This window comes from Rhinopithecus bieti, unplaced genomic scaffold (genome assembly GCF_001698545.2).
Source record: "Rhinopithecus bieti isolate Rb0 unplaced genomic scaffold, ASM169854v2 scaffold_18921, whole genome shotgun sequence".
NCBI classification, from domain to species: domain Eukaryota; kingdom Metazoa; phylum Chordata; class Mammalia; order Primates; family Cercopithecidae; genus Rhinopithecus; species Rhinopithecus bieti.
The window spans coordinates 271,838-288,458 of NW_016810178.1; the positions used below are offsets into that span (position 1 = coordinate 271,838).

At 35.8% G+C, this 16,621-nt stretch overlaps 1 protein-coding gene across 1 annotated transcript in view; it reads left to right on the forward strand.

Annotated features, from left to right (window-relative positions):
- The window catches only part of CSMD3 (CUB and Sushi multiple domains 3), a gene marked incomplete at its 5' end in the record, with an annotated part of 336,142 nt that overhangs the window by 266,002 nt on the left and 53,519 nt on the right, over positions 1-16,621 (forward strand). The window contains 1 exon segment of the mRNA XM_017891519.1: positions 2,651-2,827. Coding sequence (XP_017747008.1) covers positions 2,651-2,827 — 177 coding nt within the window.

A 16,621-nucleotide genomic window follows, 5' to 3' on the forward strand; every position in this document is an offset into this window, starting at 1 on the left:
TTTTTTTTCAACAGGGAATTGGTTAGGTAAATTATGAACTGTATGGAAAACCATACAGTTACTAAACTTTATGTTAGAGAGATACTTTAATTGTAATTTTAAGTAAGAAAAATAGAATTTAAAAAGGGTAGTGAAATTAATTTTTCACTGTTGTATATTCTATACCTAACACAAAGCCTAGAATATTGAAATAATTATATCCATATTAAAATATAATCATATATACATATATGCATATATAGATATCAGTTTCCATTTTTTGGTGGTGGACTTTTAAGCAATCTTTACTTTCTTCCTTATACTTTTTTTTTTTTTTATCATTTTAGAAATGACTACTGATTACTTTGATACAAGAAAACAAATGGTACCTTGATTTTAAAATAACAGTTCTCTCTAGCAACAAAAGAAAAGCAAACATATATACTTCCTATAAAGATGCATCACAAAAAATATTCAATTAATAAACATGTATTATGTTTCAGCTTATTTCCTAGCCTGAATATGATTCAATGCTTTTATTATATGCTATCAGTATCATTCCTAGGAACTTGTACTAGATGAACAATCTGCTATTAACTAACTTTGTGAGATTGGGCAAGTTAATCTTTCTGTGCCTCAGTTTACTATTAAGAAATGGTGGTGATGTTAACACTAACTCAGAGCATTTTTGTGACAAGTACATAATTTTGGAAAAGTTGTGACTGTGATATATTAAGTGCTTAATACAAAACTCTCTTTTGTATTAGTTTATGTCTGTTGACTGCTGGGAAATGACTCTTGTGAGAAGAAATGGTTTGGTTGACTAGTACTAATTGTAAATGCAGGTTTATTCACAGGCAACAATAAATCCTTTTTCTCCTAAATGTCAATATTGCAGAGGCAAAGTAGTTGCTGTTTCTTTTCATTGTATCCACCGGGCTTTAAGCATTCACTCATCATAGATGACACGCTTACCTTGTTTCATTTTAAGTTAATTTTACTTGTGCTTAGTTCAAATGAAATGTCTGGCCAGGGGCGGTGGCTCACGCCTGTAATCCCAGCACTTTGGGAGGCTGAGGCGGGCGGATCACGAGGTCAGGAGGAGATAGTGACCATCCTGGCTAACACGGTGAAATCCCGTCTCTACTAAAAACACAAAAAAAGTCGGGCGTGGTGGGCGCCTGTAGTCCCAGCTACTCGAGAGGCTGAGGCAGCAGAATGGCTGAACCTAGGAGGCGCAGGTTGCAGTGAGCCGAGATCGCACCACTGCACTCCAGCCTGGGCGACAGAACGAGACTCGGTCTCAAAAAAAAAAAAAAAAAAAAATCTGGATAGATGAAATTTATGTATTAGGTGCGGAGGAATTAAAGTCAAGAGAACAGAAACAACAGTATGATTTAGCCATATCTTGAAACCACCCTGATTAAAGAAATTCTTGATTTTTATTGTGTGGAAATTTGACCCTGCCTAGGTCTCTATTTCAAAATAAAAATTACATGACATTTTAAAACAAAGATGACATTATCTCAAATCCTTCTTGCATTGTGTCAAGCTACGTATGGATCATGATATATAACAGGTAAACTTGACCAAAATTTTATTTTAGGCAGGCACTAATGCATTTAGAAGAAAGTAATTATGCTTAACAACGAAGTAAAAATGTCTGCTATTATCATAGGTTCTGCTTAAAATATTATCTAGAGTTTGATTTTTATGTATATATGTAAAATGAGTAAGGTTCTTGCCTACACATGCATACACACACACGCGCGTGCACACACACACATAACAGTTATACAAATGAGAGGCAAATAAAAATATTTAAGATGCAGCAAGGAATGTAGATGGCATTTTCTGAAATTATAATCGTATTTCATATTCATAAAAGCCTTCACTTCTGTAAGGTACTAAAACGCCTTCTGATATTACAATAAAATTAAACGTTACATTTATATATTGTAGCTTTTAAGACAGATAGTTTAAAAATTAACATATCATTATTGACAAATAGGTAAACATATATAAAAAAATGTTAACCATAAAAAGACATTTGTGTTTGTACCTTTTATTTATAATATATTGAAACTTAATGAAAATGATTACTAGAATTTCATTACTTTGTTTTTACTCAGTTTGGTTTTGGCACTCTGGTCTAGAAATAAAATTTATACATTTTAATTTAAAACAGTTATGTACTTATATAAACAAAAATATGCATGGATGCTTATAATATTAAAATTGTGTATCTGTCTTTTCTGAAATATCAATGTAATAAATCTCTGTTGCATCTCATCACTCATTGTTACATGTCTTGCAATTTTACATGAGTTGCTCTTTAGGTAGAGATTCTTATAATCCTTCTCTAAAAGATTTTGTGATACCTGAAGTCAATACAGTACTCCTTGAATAATTATTTTACTCCGTAGAGTTTTTACTGAAGCCACTAAAAAAGTCTTAAGAAAATGTTATAATTTGCATCCCAGTAATTAAGCTAATAAAATTAACACACATTCATCTTGAATTTCAACTACCCAGATACTTTACTGCTTATTTTAGAGGTTTTTGTTGTTTCTTTGAATAATTTGAGATAATAGTTTAGTCATTAACTTTTTTGGGAAGAATTTCTAATTGCATTGTTTTTATATATACTCTTAAACACTTTGTTTTATAGCTGTGCAGTGTGGTAACCCAGGAACCACAGCCAATGGAAAAGTCTTCCGAATTGATGGCACAACATTTTCTAGTTCAGTCATTTATTCCTGCATGGAGGGATACATCCTTTCTGGACCTTCAGTTAGACAGTGCACAGCCAATGGAACATGGTCTGGAACTTTGCCTAACTGTACAAGTAGGTATTTTCTCAATATTTAAAAATCATTAGTTATTTGAAAATATTTATGAGTATATAAGTATTTTTGTATGTTTTGTAATTAATAAAACCATGTTAGGTTTTAAACATTTAGACTGCCTTTCAGATTAAAGGATTATAGTAGTTATTGTGGCTAGAGTGTACACTAATGACTTTAGGATAAGTTGGCTTGTCAAGGTACTACATTAACTGGCCGTGGAAAGAGAGGTCAGAGGAAGTCAGCACTTATAAATATAATTTAACAGAATTTTGAGAACAATGATGAATTATAGCTGCAATTAAAATTAAAAATAGAATGGATGCAATTTTATTTTGTTGATATAACACATATTAATAGCAAAATTGGTTTTCAAAAGGCATACTGATTCTTTATGGGTTCTTGTACTGTTATAGGGAGTCTCAATAGCTGATTTGTTCTCTTGATATGTTAAAAATAGATGGCACTTTGGAGATTATCCATTATAATAAAATTATTCACTTGAAGAAATTTTGAAAATGTGTTTAAAAGTCTTAAAATTATACACATTAATGCTTACTTGTAGAATAAGTAGTATTTAACCAACAATAATACACAACCATTGGAAATTATGGTTGTTTATTTTTATTAAGAAGAACTAGCACTTTTGGAGGCTGAGACGAGTGGATCTCTTGAGCCCAGGAGTTTGAGATCAGCCTGGGAAACATGGCAAAAACCCTGTCTCTACAAAAAAATACAATAATTAGTCAGGTGTGGTGGTGCATGCCTGGAGTCCCTGATACTCAGGAGGCTGAGATGAGAGGATCACCTGAGCCCAGAAAGTCAAGGATGCAGTGAACTCTGAAAGTGCCACTGCACTCCAGCCTGGGTGACAGAGTGAGATCCTGTCTCAAAAGAAAAATTGTTTAGACTGTGTGTTCACGGATTCTAAGTATCATGAGAGGATGTTACTGAAGCCTCTGTAGCAAAGGAAACTTGGGGATACTAGTGGGAGGGCCTTTTTATTGCAATTTGGACAGAGTATATATGCTTTTACCGACCAAATAATTACCAGAAAATTAACTGAGAAGGCAGGGCCTTGTATGGTGTGTGGTGAGATGATCTTCCTTTTTTTCTGGGCTCCTTTTGGTTTGCATTTTCTGGATGAAGGGGTCAAATGAATCTGTTGCCCTCAAAGTAATGGCATATATGCATTCCTGGAGAAAATCAGCTGTAGTTAATATCTTGCATGCAAAGTTTGTGTGCAATGTCACACAAGGGCTGTTGAGATACCCATGTATATTGTATCTCTTCAAAAGTGAAAGCAAACTATGCTTGGGAAGCTGTTGAAATAAGCACTGAATAGAATGTATTCACTAAACCTATAATAGCAAAATATTTTCCAGTTATTGATAGGAACCAGCAACTTCAGTAATATTGATATGCAGGTCTTAATCAGGGGCATCAGGGTATTTAGGCTGTGGTAATCCACTTTCCCATGCCATTTATTTTTATCAGGTTTAAACAGTGAACAAATTGGACTATTTAAAGGGATGGCAGTAGGAACAATAGTTGTTTCCTTCAGTAGGTGTTATTTGATGGCTCTTAATTACTGTAGACCTTGTTTTAATCTAAGTTGGGCTGTATTAACTATTATAATCAGAAGGACAGGTCCAAGCGGCTCCATTTTGCCAAGCTAATTGTAAATGCCAGATAATTAATATTAATTTATTACTAATTGGTTCAAAATGTCCATATCAGATGCTTTAGGCCAATGGGCACTCTGACCATGAGGAATTTAGGCAAAGCAATAGTTTCAATGTTTAAAGTGAGACATACATGTTTGCCTTCTGTTTTATGTTTGGTAACTCCTCTAAAGTACAGGAGATACATTGTACCTTCAGTGTTATCTCCTCATATAGCTGTAATTTGAGGCCTGGTATCTATTAAGGCCACAGAGATTTTTTAAGTACTACATATCAGACAGAATATGTTAATTTAAAACCCATATTGTAGAGATGTGAAATCCAATTCATATTCTTTTATCTTTCTGTTGAATAACTATTTTAGAAAATTTTGTATTTTCAATGAGTCCAGTTGTGGATCTTTATGTCAATTTTTGTTTCTTCTCCCTGTATCCTGATGTTTATTGTTGTTGTTGTTGTTGTTGTTGTTGTTGGAGGGGTGGAGTTACAAGACACACTTCAGGAAGAAGGACAATCTTCTCTACTCTGTCCATATTTACAAGTATCTTCCTCCAGAGAGTTCCAAATCACTATTTTAAATGTTGGGGGTCTCCCACAGGGCAGTTGTTACTTCATTGGGTGTAGGGACTCCAGGCTTAAGTCAGGTTTGAATTAACCCCACAGCTGTGCTATGGGATGACATGGGGGTTCTTCATCTATAACTCTGTGAACCAGAATCTTTTTGATGACAGACACGTAAACAGTAGCAACAACAACAAAGGTATTACAAGGTTCCTACTGAGCCATCTGTCTTTAGATGTGAACTGGAGGACACCAGATGGTGACTACTCCTTGTCAGACAGGCAAGCATCGGATAAGCATTCTTATTGCACAGTTTGCCAGCCTTTCTCCTGAGCACTCTATAGAATGGGAGTCAACACCTGCTTGAGACACACAACCAATAGTCATAGAGTAAGATGTTCATCTGAGTCTAGCATCATTCATGGCTTGTGCTGAATTTGAGACATATGATTAAATGTAAGACTCACAGATAAGTCTAAGCTGAGAGGCACAGAACTCAGAATCATTTTGAGAAGGACGACAAGCCAATACTGTCTCTGAATGTCAATTTTCAATACTTCTGACTTAGATCTAGCATTTAAATCTATGGCAGAGGCCAGAAAAGCTCAGAAAATGCAGCACAAGTCAGTACATCTCAAAGTATAAGTACATTAACACAGCACCAAGCACTCTCTAACTAGGTGGCAGCAGAGCCAGTTATCAAGTCACAAACAAAAACAAAAAAGGCCCTCAGGTAATGATAGTCATCCCTTGGGCCACCCTAATCTCTGCTAGTTGCTCTGTGGTTGCCTAAGGAAGAGCATGATTGACCGCCTCCTCCCCCAGATTGGTTCTATATTGACTGATTATGCCACAAAGCTGCAGATGTGCCAAGAAGGTATGAAAGATTACCCACGTGGTAAGACTCTCTTTGGTCAGAAATGGTTTGAGCAAAGGGATAAATGAACAGTGATATGATTTGGCTGTGTCTCCACCCAAATCTCATCTTAGATTGTAGCTCCCATAATTCCCATGTGTTGTGGGAGAGACCCAGTGGGAGACAATTTAGTCATGGGGCAGTTTCCCCCAAACTGTTCTCGTGGTAGTGCTATGTCCCATAAGATCTGATGATTTTATAAGGGGTTTCCCCTTTCACTTGGTTCTCATTCTATCTTGACTGTTACCATGTAAGATATGCCTTTCTCCTTCTGCTATAATTGTGAGGCCTCCCCAGCCTCTTGGAACTGTGAGTACATTAAACCTCTTTTTCTTTATAAATTACCCAGTCTTGAGTATTTCTTTTTCAGCAGTGTGAAAGTGGACTAATATAGTAAATTGGTACTGGGAGTGGGTGCTGCTGTAAAGATACCCAAAATGTGGAAGTGGCTTTGGAACTGGGTAATAGGCAGAGATGGGAACAGTTGGAAGGGCTCAGGAGAAGACAGAAAAATGTGGGAAAGATTGGAACTTTCTAGAGACTTGTTGAATGACTTTGAGCAAAATGCTGATAATGATATGCACAATGAAATCCAGGGTGAGATAGTTTCAGATGGAGATGAGGAACTTGTTGGGAACTGTAGTAAAGGTGACTCTTGCTATGTTTTAGTAAAGAGACTGGCAGCATTTTTCCCCTGCCATAGAGATTTGTGGAACTTTGAACATGAGGGAGATGATTTACGGTATCTGGTGGAAGAACTGTCTAAGCAGCAAAGCATTCAGGAGGTGACTCAGGTGCTGTTAAAAGCATTTAGTTTTAAAAAGGAAATAGAATATAAAAGTTCAGAAAATTTTCAGCCTGACAATGCAATAGTAAAGAAAAACCCATTTTCTGAGAAGAAATACAAGCTGGCTATAGGAATTTGTGAAAGTAAAGAGGAGCCAAATGTTAATCGCCAAGACAATGAGAAAAATGTCTCCAGGGCATAACAGAGAACTCTGTGGCAGCTGCTCCCATCACAGGCCTGGAGGACTAGGAGGAAAAAATGGTTTTGTGGGTCAGACCCAGGGTCTTCCTGCTGTGTGCAGTCTAGGAACTTGGTGCCCTGCATCCCAGCCACTCTTGCCATGGCTAAAGGGGCCAAGGTACAGCTCAGGCTGTGGCTTCGGAGTGTGCAAGCCATAAGCCTTGGCAGCTTCCATTTGGTGTTGAGCCTGCAAGTGCACAGAAGTCAAGAATTGAGGTTTTGGAACATCTACCTAGATTTCAAATGATGTATGGGCATGCCTGTATGTCAAGGCAGAAGTTTGCTGCAGGAGTGGGGTCCTCAAGGACTTGCACACTCTGAAGCCATGGCCTGAGCTGTACCTTGGCCCCTTTAGCCATGACTAGAGTGACTGGGATGCAGGGCACCAAGTTTCCTAGACTGCACACTGCAGGAAGGCCCTGGGTCTGACCTACAAAACCGTTTTTTCCTCCTAGACTTCCAGGCCTGTGATGGGAGGAACTGTCACAGAGTTCTCTGTTGTGCCCTGTGGACATTTTTCCCATTGTGTTGGTGAAGGGAAACATGGGGTTGGAGCCCCTACACAGAATCTCCACTGAGGCACTGCCTAGTGGAGCTATGAGAAGAGGGTCACTGTGTTCAGACCCCAGAAAGGGAGACACAGAGAACAAGTAGCATGTGCCTGGAAAAGTCACAGATACTCAATGCTAGTCTGTGAAAGCAGGTGAGAGGGAGGCTGTACCTGCAAAGCCACAGGGGTGGAGCAGCCCAAGATGATGGGAATCCATCTCTTGCATCAATGACCTGGATGTGAGACAGGTAGTCACAGAAGATTATTTTGGAGCTTTAAGGTTTGACTGCCATGCTGGATTTCGGACTTGTATGGGACCTGTAGCCCCTTCATTTTGGCCAATTTCTCCCATTTGGAAAAGCTGTTATCCAATTCCTGTACCCCCATTGTATCTAGAAAGTAACTAACTTCCTTTTGATTTTATAGGTTCATAGGCAGAAGTACTCACCTTGTCTCAGATGAGACTTAGGACTATGGACTTTTGAGTTAATACTGAAATGAGCTAAGACTTTTGGGGACTATTATGAAGGCATGATTGCTTTTGAAGTGTGAGGATATGAGATTTGTGAGGGGCCAGGCATGGAATAATATGGTTTGGCTGTGTCCCCAACCAAATCTCATCTTTAATTGTAATTCCCTTATTTCCCACATTTTGTGGGAGGGACCCGGTAGGAGATAATCGAATCATGGAGGTGGTTTCTCCAATGCTGGTCTCATGGTAGTGAATAAGTCTCACAAGATCTGATGATTTTATAAGGGGTTTCCACTTTTGCTTGGTTCTCATTCTTTCTTGCCTGCTACCATGTAAAATGTGCCTTCCACCTTCTGCCATGATTGTGAGGCCTCCCCAGCCACTTGAAACTGAGTCCATTAAACATCTTTTCCTTTTTTTTATTTTCCTTTTTGAGACAGAGTTTCACTCTTGTTGCCCAGGCTGGAGTGCAATGGCACAATCTTGGCTCACTGCAACCTCTGCCTCCTGAGTTCAAGTGATTCTCTTGCCTCAGCCTCCTGAGTAGCTGGGATTACAGACACCCACCACCACACCCAGCTTATTTTGTATTTTTAGTAGAGACGGGATTTCACCATGTTGGTCAGACTGGTCTCGAACTCCCGACATCAGGTGATCCACCTGCCTTGGCCTCCCAAAGTGCTGGGATTACAGGTGACAGCCACCGTGCCCAGCCTAAACCTCTTTTTCTTTATAAATTATCCAGTCTCAGATATGTCTTTATCAGCAGTGTGAAAATGTACTTCTACATATAGTTTCGCTATTTTTACTGTGGTCAGTGGTAGGAACTTGGGAAAAGTTCCTGTGGGTGTCCCAGCGTTTGCATGGTTTGAACTTCCCTGCTGATGCCAAAGGAGGGAAGCAAGCAGACTTTCTTGTCAGCTTGCCCAGATGTGGAGTAGAAGTGGAATGGGGAGGTAGAACTTGAAGCATCACAATGGAGTCAGGTTCTTTATGAAAATGCTTGTGTAGTCAAACATTTTACTTAGTAAATGTTACAAACACTAAAACACCACACAGCATTGTTAAACAACTTTAGTCAACTATTTCTTCAAGAGATTTAAATAGTAAGACAAATCTTATTTATGTACGTCATTACTACTTCAAGTGCTGTAATTTTTTTGTGTAGATACATATTTGCATAAGGTATTATTTTTCACTGGAAGGACTTTAAATTTGTCTTATGGTACATTTCTACTTATGATATGTTTTTAGCTTTTCTTTGTGTGCATATGTTTCTATTTCACTTTTTAAAAAACATATTTTTGCTGGGTATAGAATTCTGTATGACAAGTGGCATTCCTGACTCCATGTCAGCTCCAGATATTGTTACATCTCATCTTTTGGGGTAGTTTTTTCTCAAACCTTGGGCAGTTTCCTCAGGAGCTGATCAGAAATCTGCTGACAACTTAAGGAATTTCCTTCCTATATCTCTGGAGATATTTATCTGTCAATGTCCTCTCTGGTACTGTGTCCCATAAACTCTACCTGCACAGTTTTCTCTTGACTCTCAAATCCGTCTTCTCAACTCAAGGAGTCTGCTGGGTTCTGCATAGGATCCTCTTCCCTGTGCCACAGACTTGAAACTCTCTTAAGGTAGTAACATGAGGCAATCAGGGGATTCATCTAATTTGTTTCCTGTCACTCAAGAATCACTGTGCTTTGTTGCCTGATGTCCACTGTTTTGAAATCTTTCTTTTTTTTAAAAAAAATACACACTTTTTTTTTTTTTTTTTTTTTTTTTTTTTGGTTCTTTCAAATGGAAGGTAAATTCTTCCTTGTTACTCCATGTTGAAAGAAAGCAGAATTCCTCTTACTTACTTAGACCTCATTTTTGCAATAGGGAACAACTTAACACTATCCCACCTTAGCCTTTTAAACTCTTATCCACCTTTTAAGTATCAGGTCATGTGAAACATCTGGCAAAACACCTCAGGGCATTTCCTCCTCATATCCTTTTTAGCTAAAAGTAATCTCTCCATACTGTATAGCTTTTTTTTTTTTTTTATATTACCTATAACACTAAACTGTAAACTTTATAGAATAGTAGTGACTGGGTCTGTTTATCTCACTGACTCTTTATGGTAGAGCATAGCACCTGATGAATAAGAGCAACTCAGTAAATTGTTGGTGGCAGACTTAAATAGACAAATTTTATTTTAGTTATCAGTATACATGATTTACCATTCCAACTCAATTTTAAACTACTTGCAGATAGGGCCTACAATTGTATGGCTAACATAGCACATAGGTTCTGGCGTATACAATGTTTTCATTATTGAAGAGAGTGAAATAATGAAAATAGTTAAGAGCAACAGAAATATTCTGAGGAACACTTTCTTTTTTTTAAATGAATAACAAATTTGTTTATGGATAAATAACTCAATCTTTATTTACAGCTGTCTTCCAATTTTAGTAAAGTAAAATAAATAAATATTCCTATTTTGTGATGGAAAATTACATTGACATTTTATTGAATGGTCTTCATTTTCCTTAGGAATGTTAAGTTAAAAGTCATTTGATTCAAGACAGATTGATTGTGAATAACATAGGAAAAGTATAAGGAAAGTTTGTTTTTCTCTGTCAGTTCTTCAAAGAGAAATATTGTAATGAGTAAAGTAATTTGTTAGCTTTTCAACAAAGAACTGCTATTAAACTAAAACTGAGAATCTGCAAGTTTATTTACTTCATAGGCAAAAGTTACTAACACCCCATTAACAATCCAAACAAAAGTGAAAAGAAAACCCCAAAAGAAGCAAAGAGAGAGGTTTCAGTAGAAATTAAAATGGCCTAAAATTCTATAATTAAAGAATCTAGCATAGTGATAGTGTTTATATGTGGTGATCAAATTAAATTAGAACCAGTGATTCAGATTCCTTCTCATTAATTTGCAATGAAAGTAAATTTAAATATATGATTGGTAGAATTATATTATTTGGGGGATTGTCCTAGACTCACATTGCCTAGATCAAGAAACTCAGGCATCAAAGCATTTAAAGCATTTCCTAACTACTGGCAGAGCTCAACACTAAACAACAATTTCATCCGTATTTCACGAACATAGATGAAATTTTCCATTCATATTAATTATTCTCTATACCCACTAGAAGGCTAATTTCAAGTGTAAATATGTTTTTAATAAATTTTGATTTGTTATAATTGCCTTTGTAGACACAATTTTTATGGTTGCTATATGCCAGGACTTTATACATTTTATGGTTACTATATGCCAATTACTATATGAATTTGAAATAAATTATATGAGGTATCCCAGTTACTATATGAATTTGAATTAAATTAATGAGGTATGCAAAAACTTTAAAGTAGCTGAACTTTTCAAACCAGCATCTTAATAGCAATTTTTAGAAAACCTGAATGTCTTAGTCTATTTGTGCTGCTATAATAAAATTCCTGAGAGAGGGTAAATATTAAAGAACAAACATTTATTTCTTAAAATTCTGGAGGCTGAGAAGTCCAAGATCAAGGTGCCAGCAGATCCTGTGTCTGGTGAGGGCTACTTGTTGCTTCTAAGATGGCACCTTGTTGCCATGTCCTCACATGATAAAAGGGGTGCATGTTATGCCCTGACTGGCAGAAGGTAAAAGAGCAAAAAGGGGCCTAGCTATTAATAGTTCCCTCCCACACTTTCAGAAGGCACTGACCTTATTTGTGAGGAGAGGGCCATCACGACTTAATAACTTCCTAAAGTCCCTACCTTTTAATACTATTGAATTGGGGGTTAAATTAGCACATGAATTTTGAGGACACATTAAAACCATAGCACTAAAGAAGCAAAGCCTTTATTCCTTTTATGCTAATTGTTTTATTTCTTCTCATAAATAATAATATCTGTTATTGAGTGCTTACCATTTGTTCATATTTGTGCTGATTTACATAATTATCTGCATTATTACAACAAATCTATGAGATATATACTATTATCCTTTTTATTTCACATTCAAATAAATGGTTCCTTAGAGAGGAAACAACTTTCTTTTCTATGGGAACACAACTAGTAACTGTAGAATCTAAGATTTAAACCCAAGTCTGTTTCACTCAACAATCCATGTTCTTGAGTATACTTTTATCTCTTCTTCTGTATTTTTCTCCATTTAGTTTTCTTGCTTTATTCTCTGTCTTTACTACAATGGTCAAATGTATATGACATACTATAATAAATAGAACATTGGTAATAAGGCATATGAAAATGTCTCATTAATTTATAACCAATTTCTCTAAAAAATTTCTAATTTCTGTTTTCTCTGCATTTAACAATTTGGATTTTGCAAAATTATATCATTTCTTAATGAAACGACCGTTTGTAAAATTTGTTTTTGTTAAACAATACTTCCAGTTTAACATTACAGTTTCCTATTTATTATCAATGATATTTTTGTCAGATATACAAAGCAAATGTAATATAAGTCAATAAATAAGTCTGCAGATCTCACAAGAGATGAGATATTTTAATGTGATGAGTCAAAGCAAGTGAGCAAGAGTGCTCGTTGAATCTCATACATAATCACTGACGAAGAGGATCTACTAGCTTTATGACAATATCGGTTCAAAGAAAGAAAATCAGCAAAACTGATTATATGATAAATGTTTCAATGTAGGCTGATTTGAGCATGAAAGAATAAATAGAGGCCCTTGAGAAAATTAATAATGCCCTTAAAATATAGTTAAACTATGTGATGAAAACAAAATATAAAGACTTCAATTTTATTTGGATTTCTTTTACTTTTGATCATAAGATTTTGGTCACTTTAAGAAGTTTTGATTGTTTTTTATCTTGGCTAGTTATCTTTGGGCAATTAGTTCCTCCTGAGTAATGAAAAATCAGAGGAATAATCCAATTTTTAGCTTTTCAAAAATCTTTAACTTATATTAGAGCAATTGCTTTTCTAAAATACCTTTAAAATAAAGTAGAAAGATAATTGTTAGTATATAATGGAATTGGATTTTTTATAGATTCAGTTAATAAAAAATAATTTAAACAAAACTTACTATCATTGGTCACTTTGCCAGGAACTGAGAAGACAGAGTTCAGTCGGTAAAGTATCTGTTCCCTAATATTTCACAGACCAGTGAGGTAACATTGGCATTCCAAGCAGTTTTCACCTTTGAGAATTTCCCACTGGAGTTATTTGCAACTGTACCTTTTCATTTGCTTGACTGTCCAGCAGTAACACACACACACACACACACACACACACACACACACCCCTCTGTTGGTTAGAAATTCTAGTTCAATTAAATGTGGAAATGTGTCAGCTGTGATTTTCCTTGTTCATTTCAATGATTTTATAAACATTTTTGGAATACATATGATTTAATAATAATGATAAAGTCTCCATTCCCCTATGCTTGGCCATAGTAGAGATGTTGGTAAAAGCATAAACTTTTACTCATCTAAATTCTACCTGCTGTTACTCAACTGGCTTCAGACTATATGTGAGTTGGGAAATTGCAAGTCTAATTAATCTACCTCTAAAAGTATGCCTCACAAGCAAAATCTTTTCCGTTTTCTCAACACTCATTGTTTGTAATTCCAGACATGTCCTCATTAAGCCCACTACCAGTGGTGGAAGGAGAAGTTTCCTCAGAATAACTAGTTGCCTCCTGGGTGGGTAAAATATTGTATCTTGAAATCAAGATCATGCATTCAAATGTTATGCACACTTTGACAGAAGAATTATAAATGTGAAGAAACATGCACAGAACTAAACCAAACTAGAAGAAAAACATATTTGCCATAATACCAGATAGCTCAAATCAATACCTTGATTAAAAATGTAGTGAAGTTATTTTCTATGATGTTCAGACACAGAGAGAAGATATAGTAAGTACATGTAATTACTCTTTCAAAAATACATTTTTTTTTTGTCAGTACAAAATGCTTTGGGATATTAATTATAAGAAGATCCTTAGCTTTCAATGTCTAACAGGCAGTACCACCTCTGTTACCTAAAGCCCGTCATATACAGAGTGCATATGGTATTTTGCGAAGGAGACACAAACAGTGCTGAGGCAGGGCTTGCCAAGTAGAGTAAGAATTAGCTTTCTGGTCTAAAAAGACATGGGCTTATTCATTTTCTTGGATGATATTTTTAGAAAACTGACTGGACTTCTGCTTCCAAAATTACCAATGCCCAGCACCCTGCATCTGGGAAGTCTTGTTCCTTTGGGCTAAGGACACCATATTTAATCAGGTCCAGGTGATAAATGAATCTAAGTCTTCTTTTCCAAATAGCCATTATAGAAATGCCCCTGAGTGAATTTTTGTCACAAATCTGAAAATTCTCAAAGATGTTTTTCCAATAGAGGACAGCTCAGGAAGATGGGGTTAGTCTTACACAAGAGAGGGCTGGGAATATTTCAGCATAAAACTGAGTGAAGTGAAGATAAAAAATAATCTAAATCTCTTCAAGGAGTGTGAGCTATTCCTCAGCGCAGCAGTTCTCAACTAGAGAGGATTTTGCTTCCCAGGGGACATTCGGAAATGTTTGAAGATACTTTTTGATGGTCACAGTGCAGGGGTAGGGTGTGCTTTTGTATCTAGCAGGTAGATGCCAGAGATATATCGCAGAACATTCTACAATGCACAGTGCAGCCCCTCACAACCAAGAATTATTTGACTGAAATTGTCAATAGGTTCAAACTTAAGGTAGAGAATCCCTACCTTTTGAGATCCAAAGAAGAAACCAACTTTTGAATATGGAGATTATGTAAAATCAGAAGTATTATGAGAGGAATGGTTTAGCCATCTTTCTGGAACTTCATTTTGCTACAGTAGAACACTGTTCTGGTCTTGAAGCTAGAAATCTGGCAGAGCACATACATGTGTAATGATGCTCAGGCAAGCAAGTTCATTGCTCCATTGTCTGTAATAGAAAAACAATGGAATAACTCAAACACCAGTCCATAGGAATTTGGTTGCATAAATTATATTGCATGGGATTAATATGCCATTAAAATGGTATGCTTGTCTATGTGTATTAATAGTTATGTGCAAAAATATCCATTAGATATTGAATGAAAAACTGAATTCTGTGAAAAAAGTAATGTGATTTTATTTGATTTTAAAATGCACGTTTATAATGCTTGTATAAGAAGTTAAAAGAGAAAGTAGTTTTAAAGCAGCATAGATTAACTAGAATTACCACAATTATGTTTTATTTGTAGCATAGAGGTTATTTACTTGGATTTGTCATAAATGATGCCAGATGGGCATCAATTACATATAGGCCAAAGAGAAACCTCCCACAAAACAAATTCAGACCTTTCAAATAATTTACGTGTTTTTGAGAATTTGAGCTGACAAATTAATGATTCCTTTACCTACTCATTCATTTATTTATCCTTCAAACAGATATTTAATCTCTTATGATGAATCACACACTACATGAGACTTTTAAGAAAACAGCATACAAGAGTCAAAATATCTGCCTTTATGGAGTTTATTGGCGTGTTTACGTGAGAGAGATGTGTGTTTAAGAAGGTCGATGATCTTCTTATCATGCAATGGTATCTCTGAATTTGTTGTCATGCGACGATATCTCTGAATTTTCGGGTGAAGGCCTAAAGAGTTACTATTCTAAGGTTTTTTCCTGAAAAAACCAAAAGTCTTTTTTTGGTTGTTGCTGAAAACAAGCTGGTAGTGAATGAGTTGACTTGCAGAGCAGGTGCTGTTTACAAAGACTGTTGCTCTTGGAAACTGCCTCTTTGACTAGCCTTTGCTTCAATAGAAAGTCACCAAACAAACCCTTCTAAAGCTTTTGTTGTCAGGGATTTCATTCATGGTGCTGCCATGATGTGCAGAACTCTTTCTTCGTGCATCTGTAAAATAAACGGTCTGTCCTCTCTTTTGGTGGCTGCATCTCAGCTCGTGTGCCCTATGACCAGGCTGGCTGTTTCTCCTTGCCAAGATTCTCATGCAATCTGGAAAGCACTGCCCAGAAAACAACAACACTTTATAGGTGTTCTCTTTAATTTCCTCTTCCTAGTTAAAAATCTTGGTTATAAATATAAAATAAAAAAATATAATATATTGAAGGCTTATACTCATTTTACATTGTTGTAAATTTTAAACTGTAAAAAGAGATAACATATTGTCAGTAAATGAGTAGGATTATTTGATTTTCTGTCCAACTCAGTTGTATATTAAAAAAAAAAAAAATCTTTTTACTCCCCAATAATCATAGCAAAGAAAGCAGTCCTGAATATAAAACTCTATTATGATTGAGAAAGAAACACTCAAAGAGTTTAATTTCATCAAACTATCTTAAGGGCTCCAAAAGTTATGAGGTTGAATGCTCTGAATGATGTTCTTTAATTTAAATGCCATTTTCATATTCTTAAAACTTCTTAGAATCAACAGAATAGAATATGAAAGGAAACTTGACATTAACAATTCTTAATGGTAACATAATAAATACTATGTAACTAAGGTGTTATTAAGGTTTTCCATGCCTTAATTCATTCTTAGTCTTTAATCCTGGATCTCCAAAATATTGGGAAAAGTGAATTTTAAAAAGAGAGAAAAA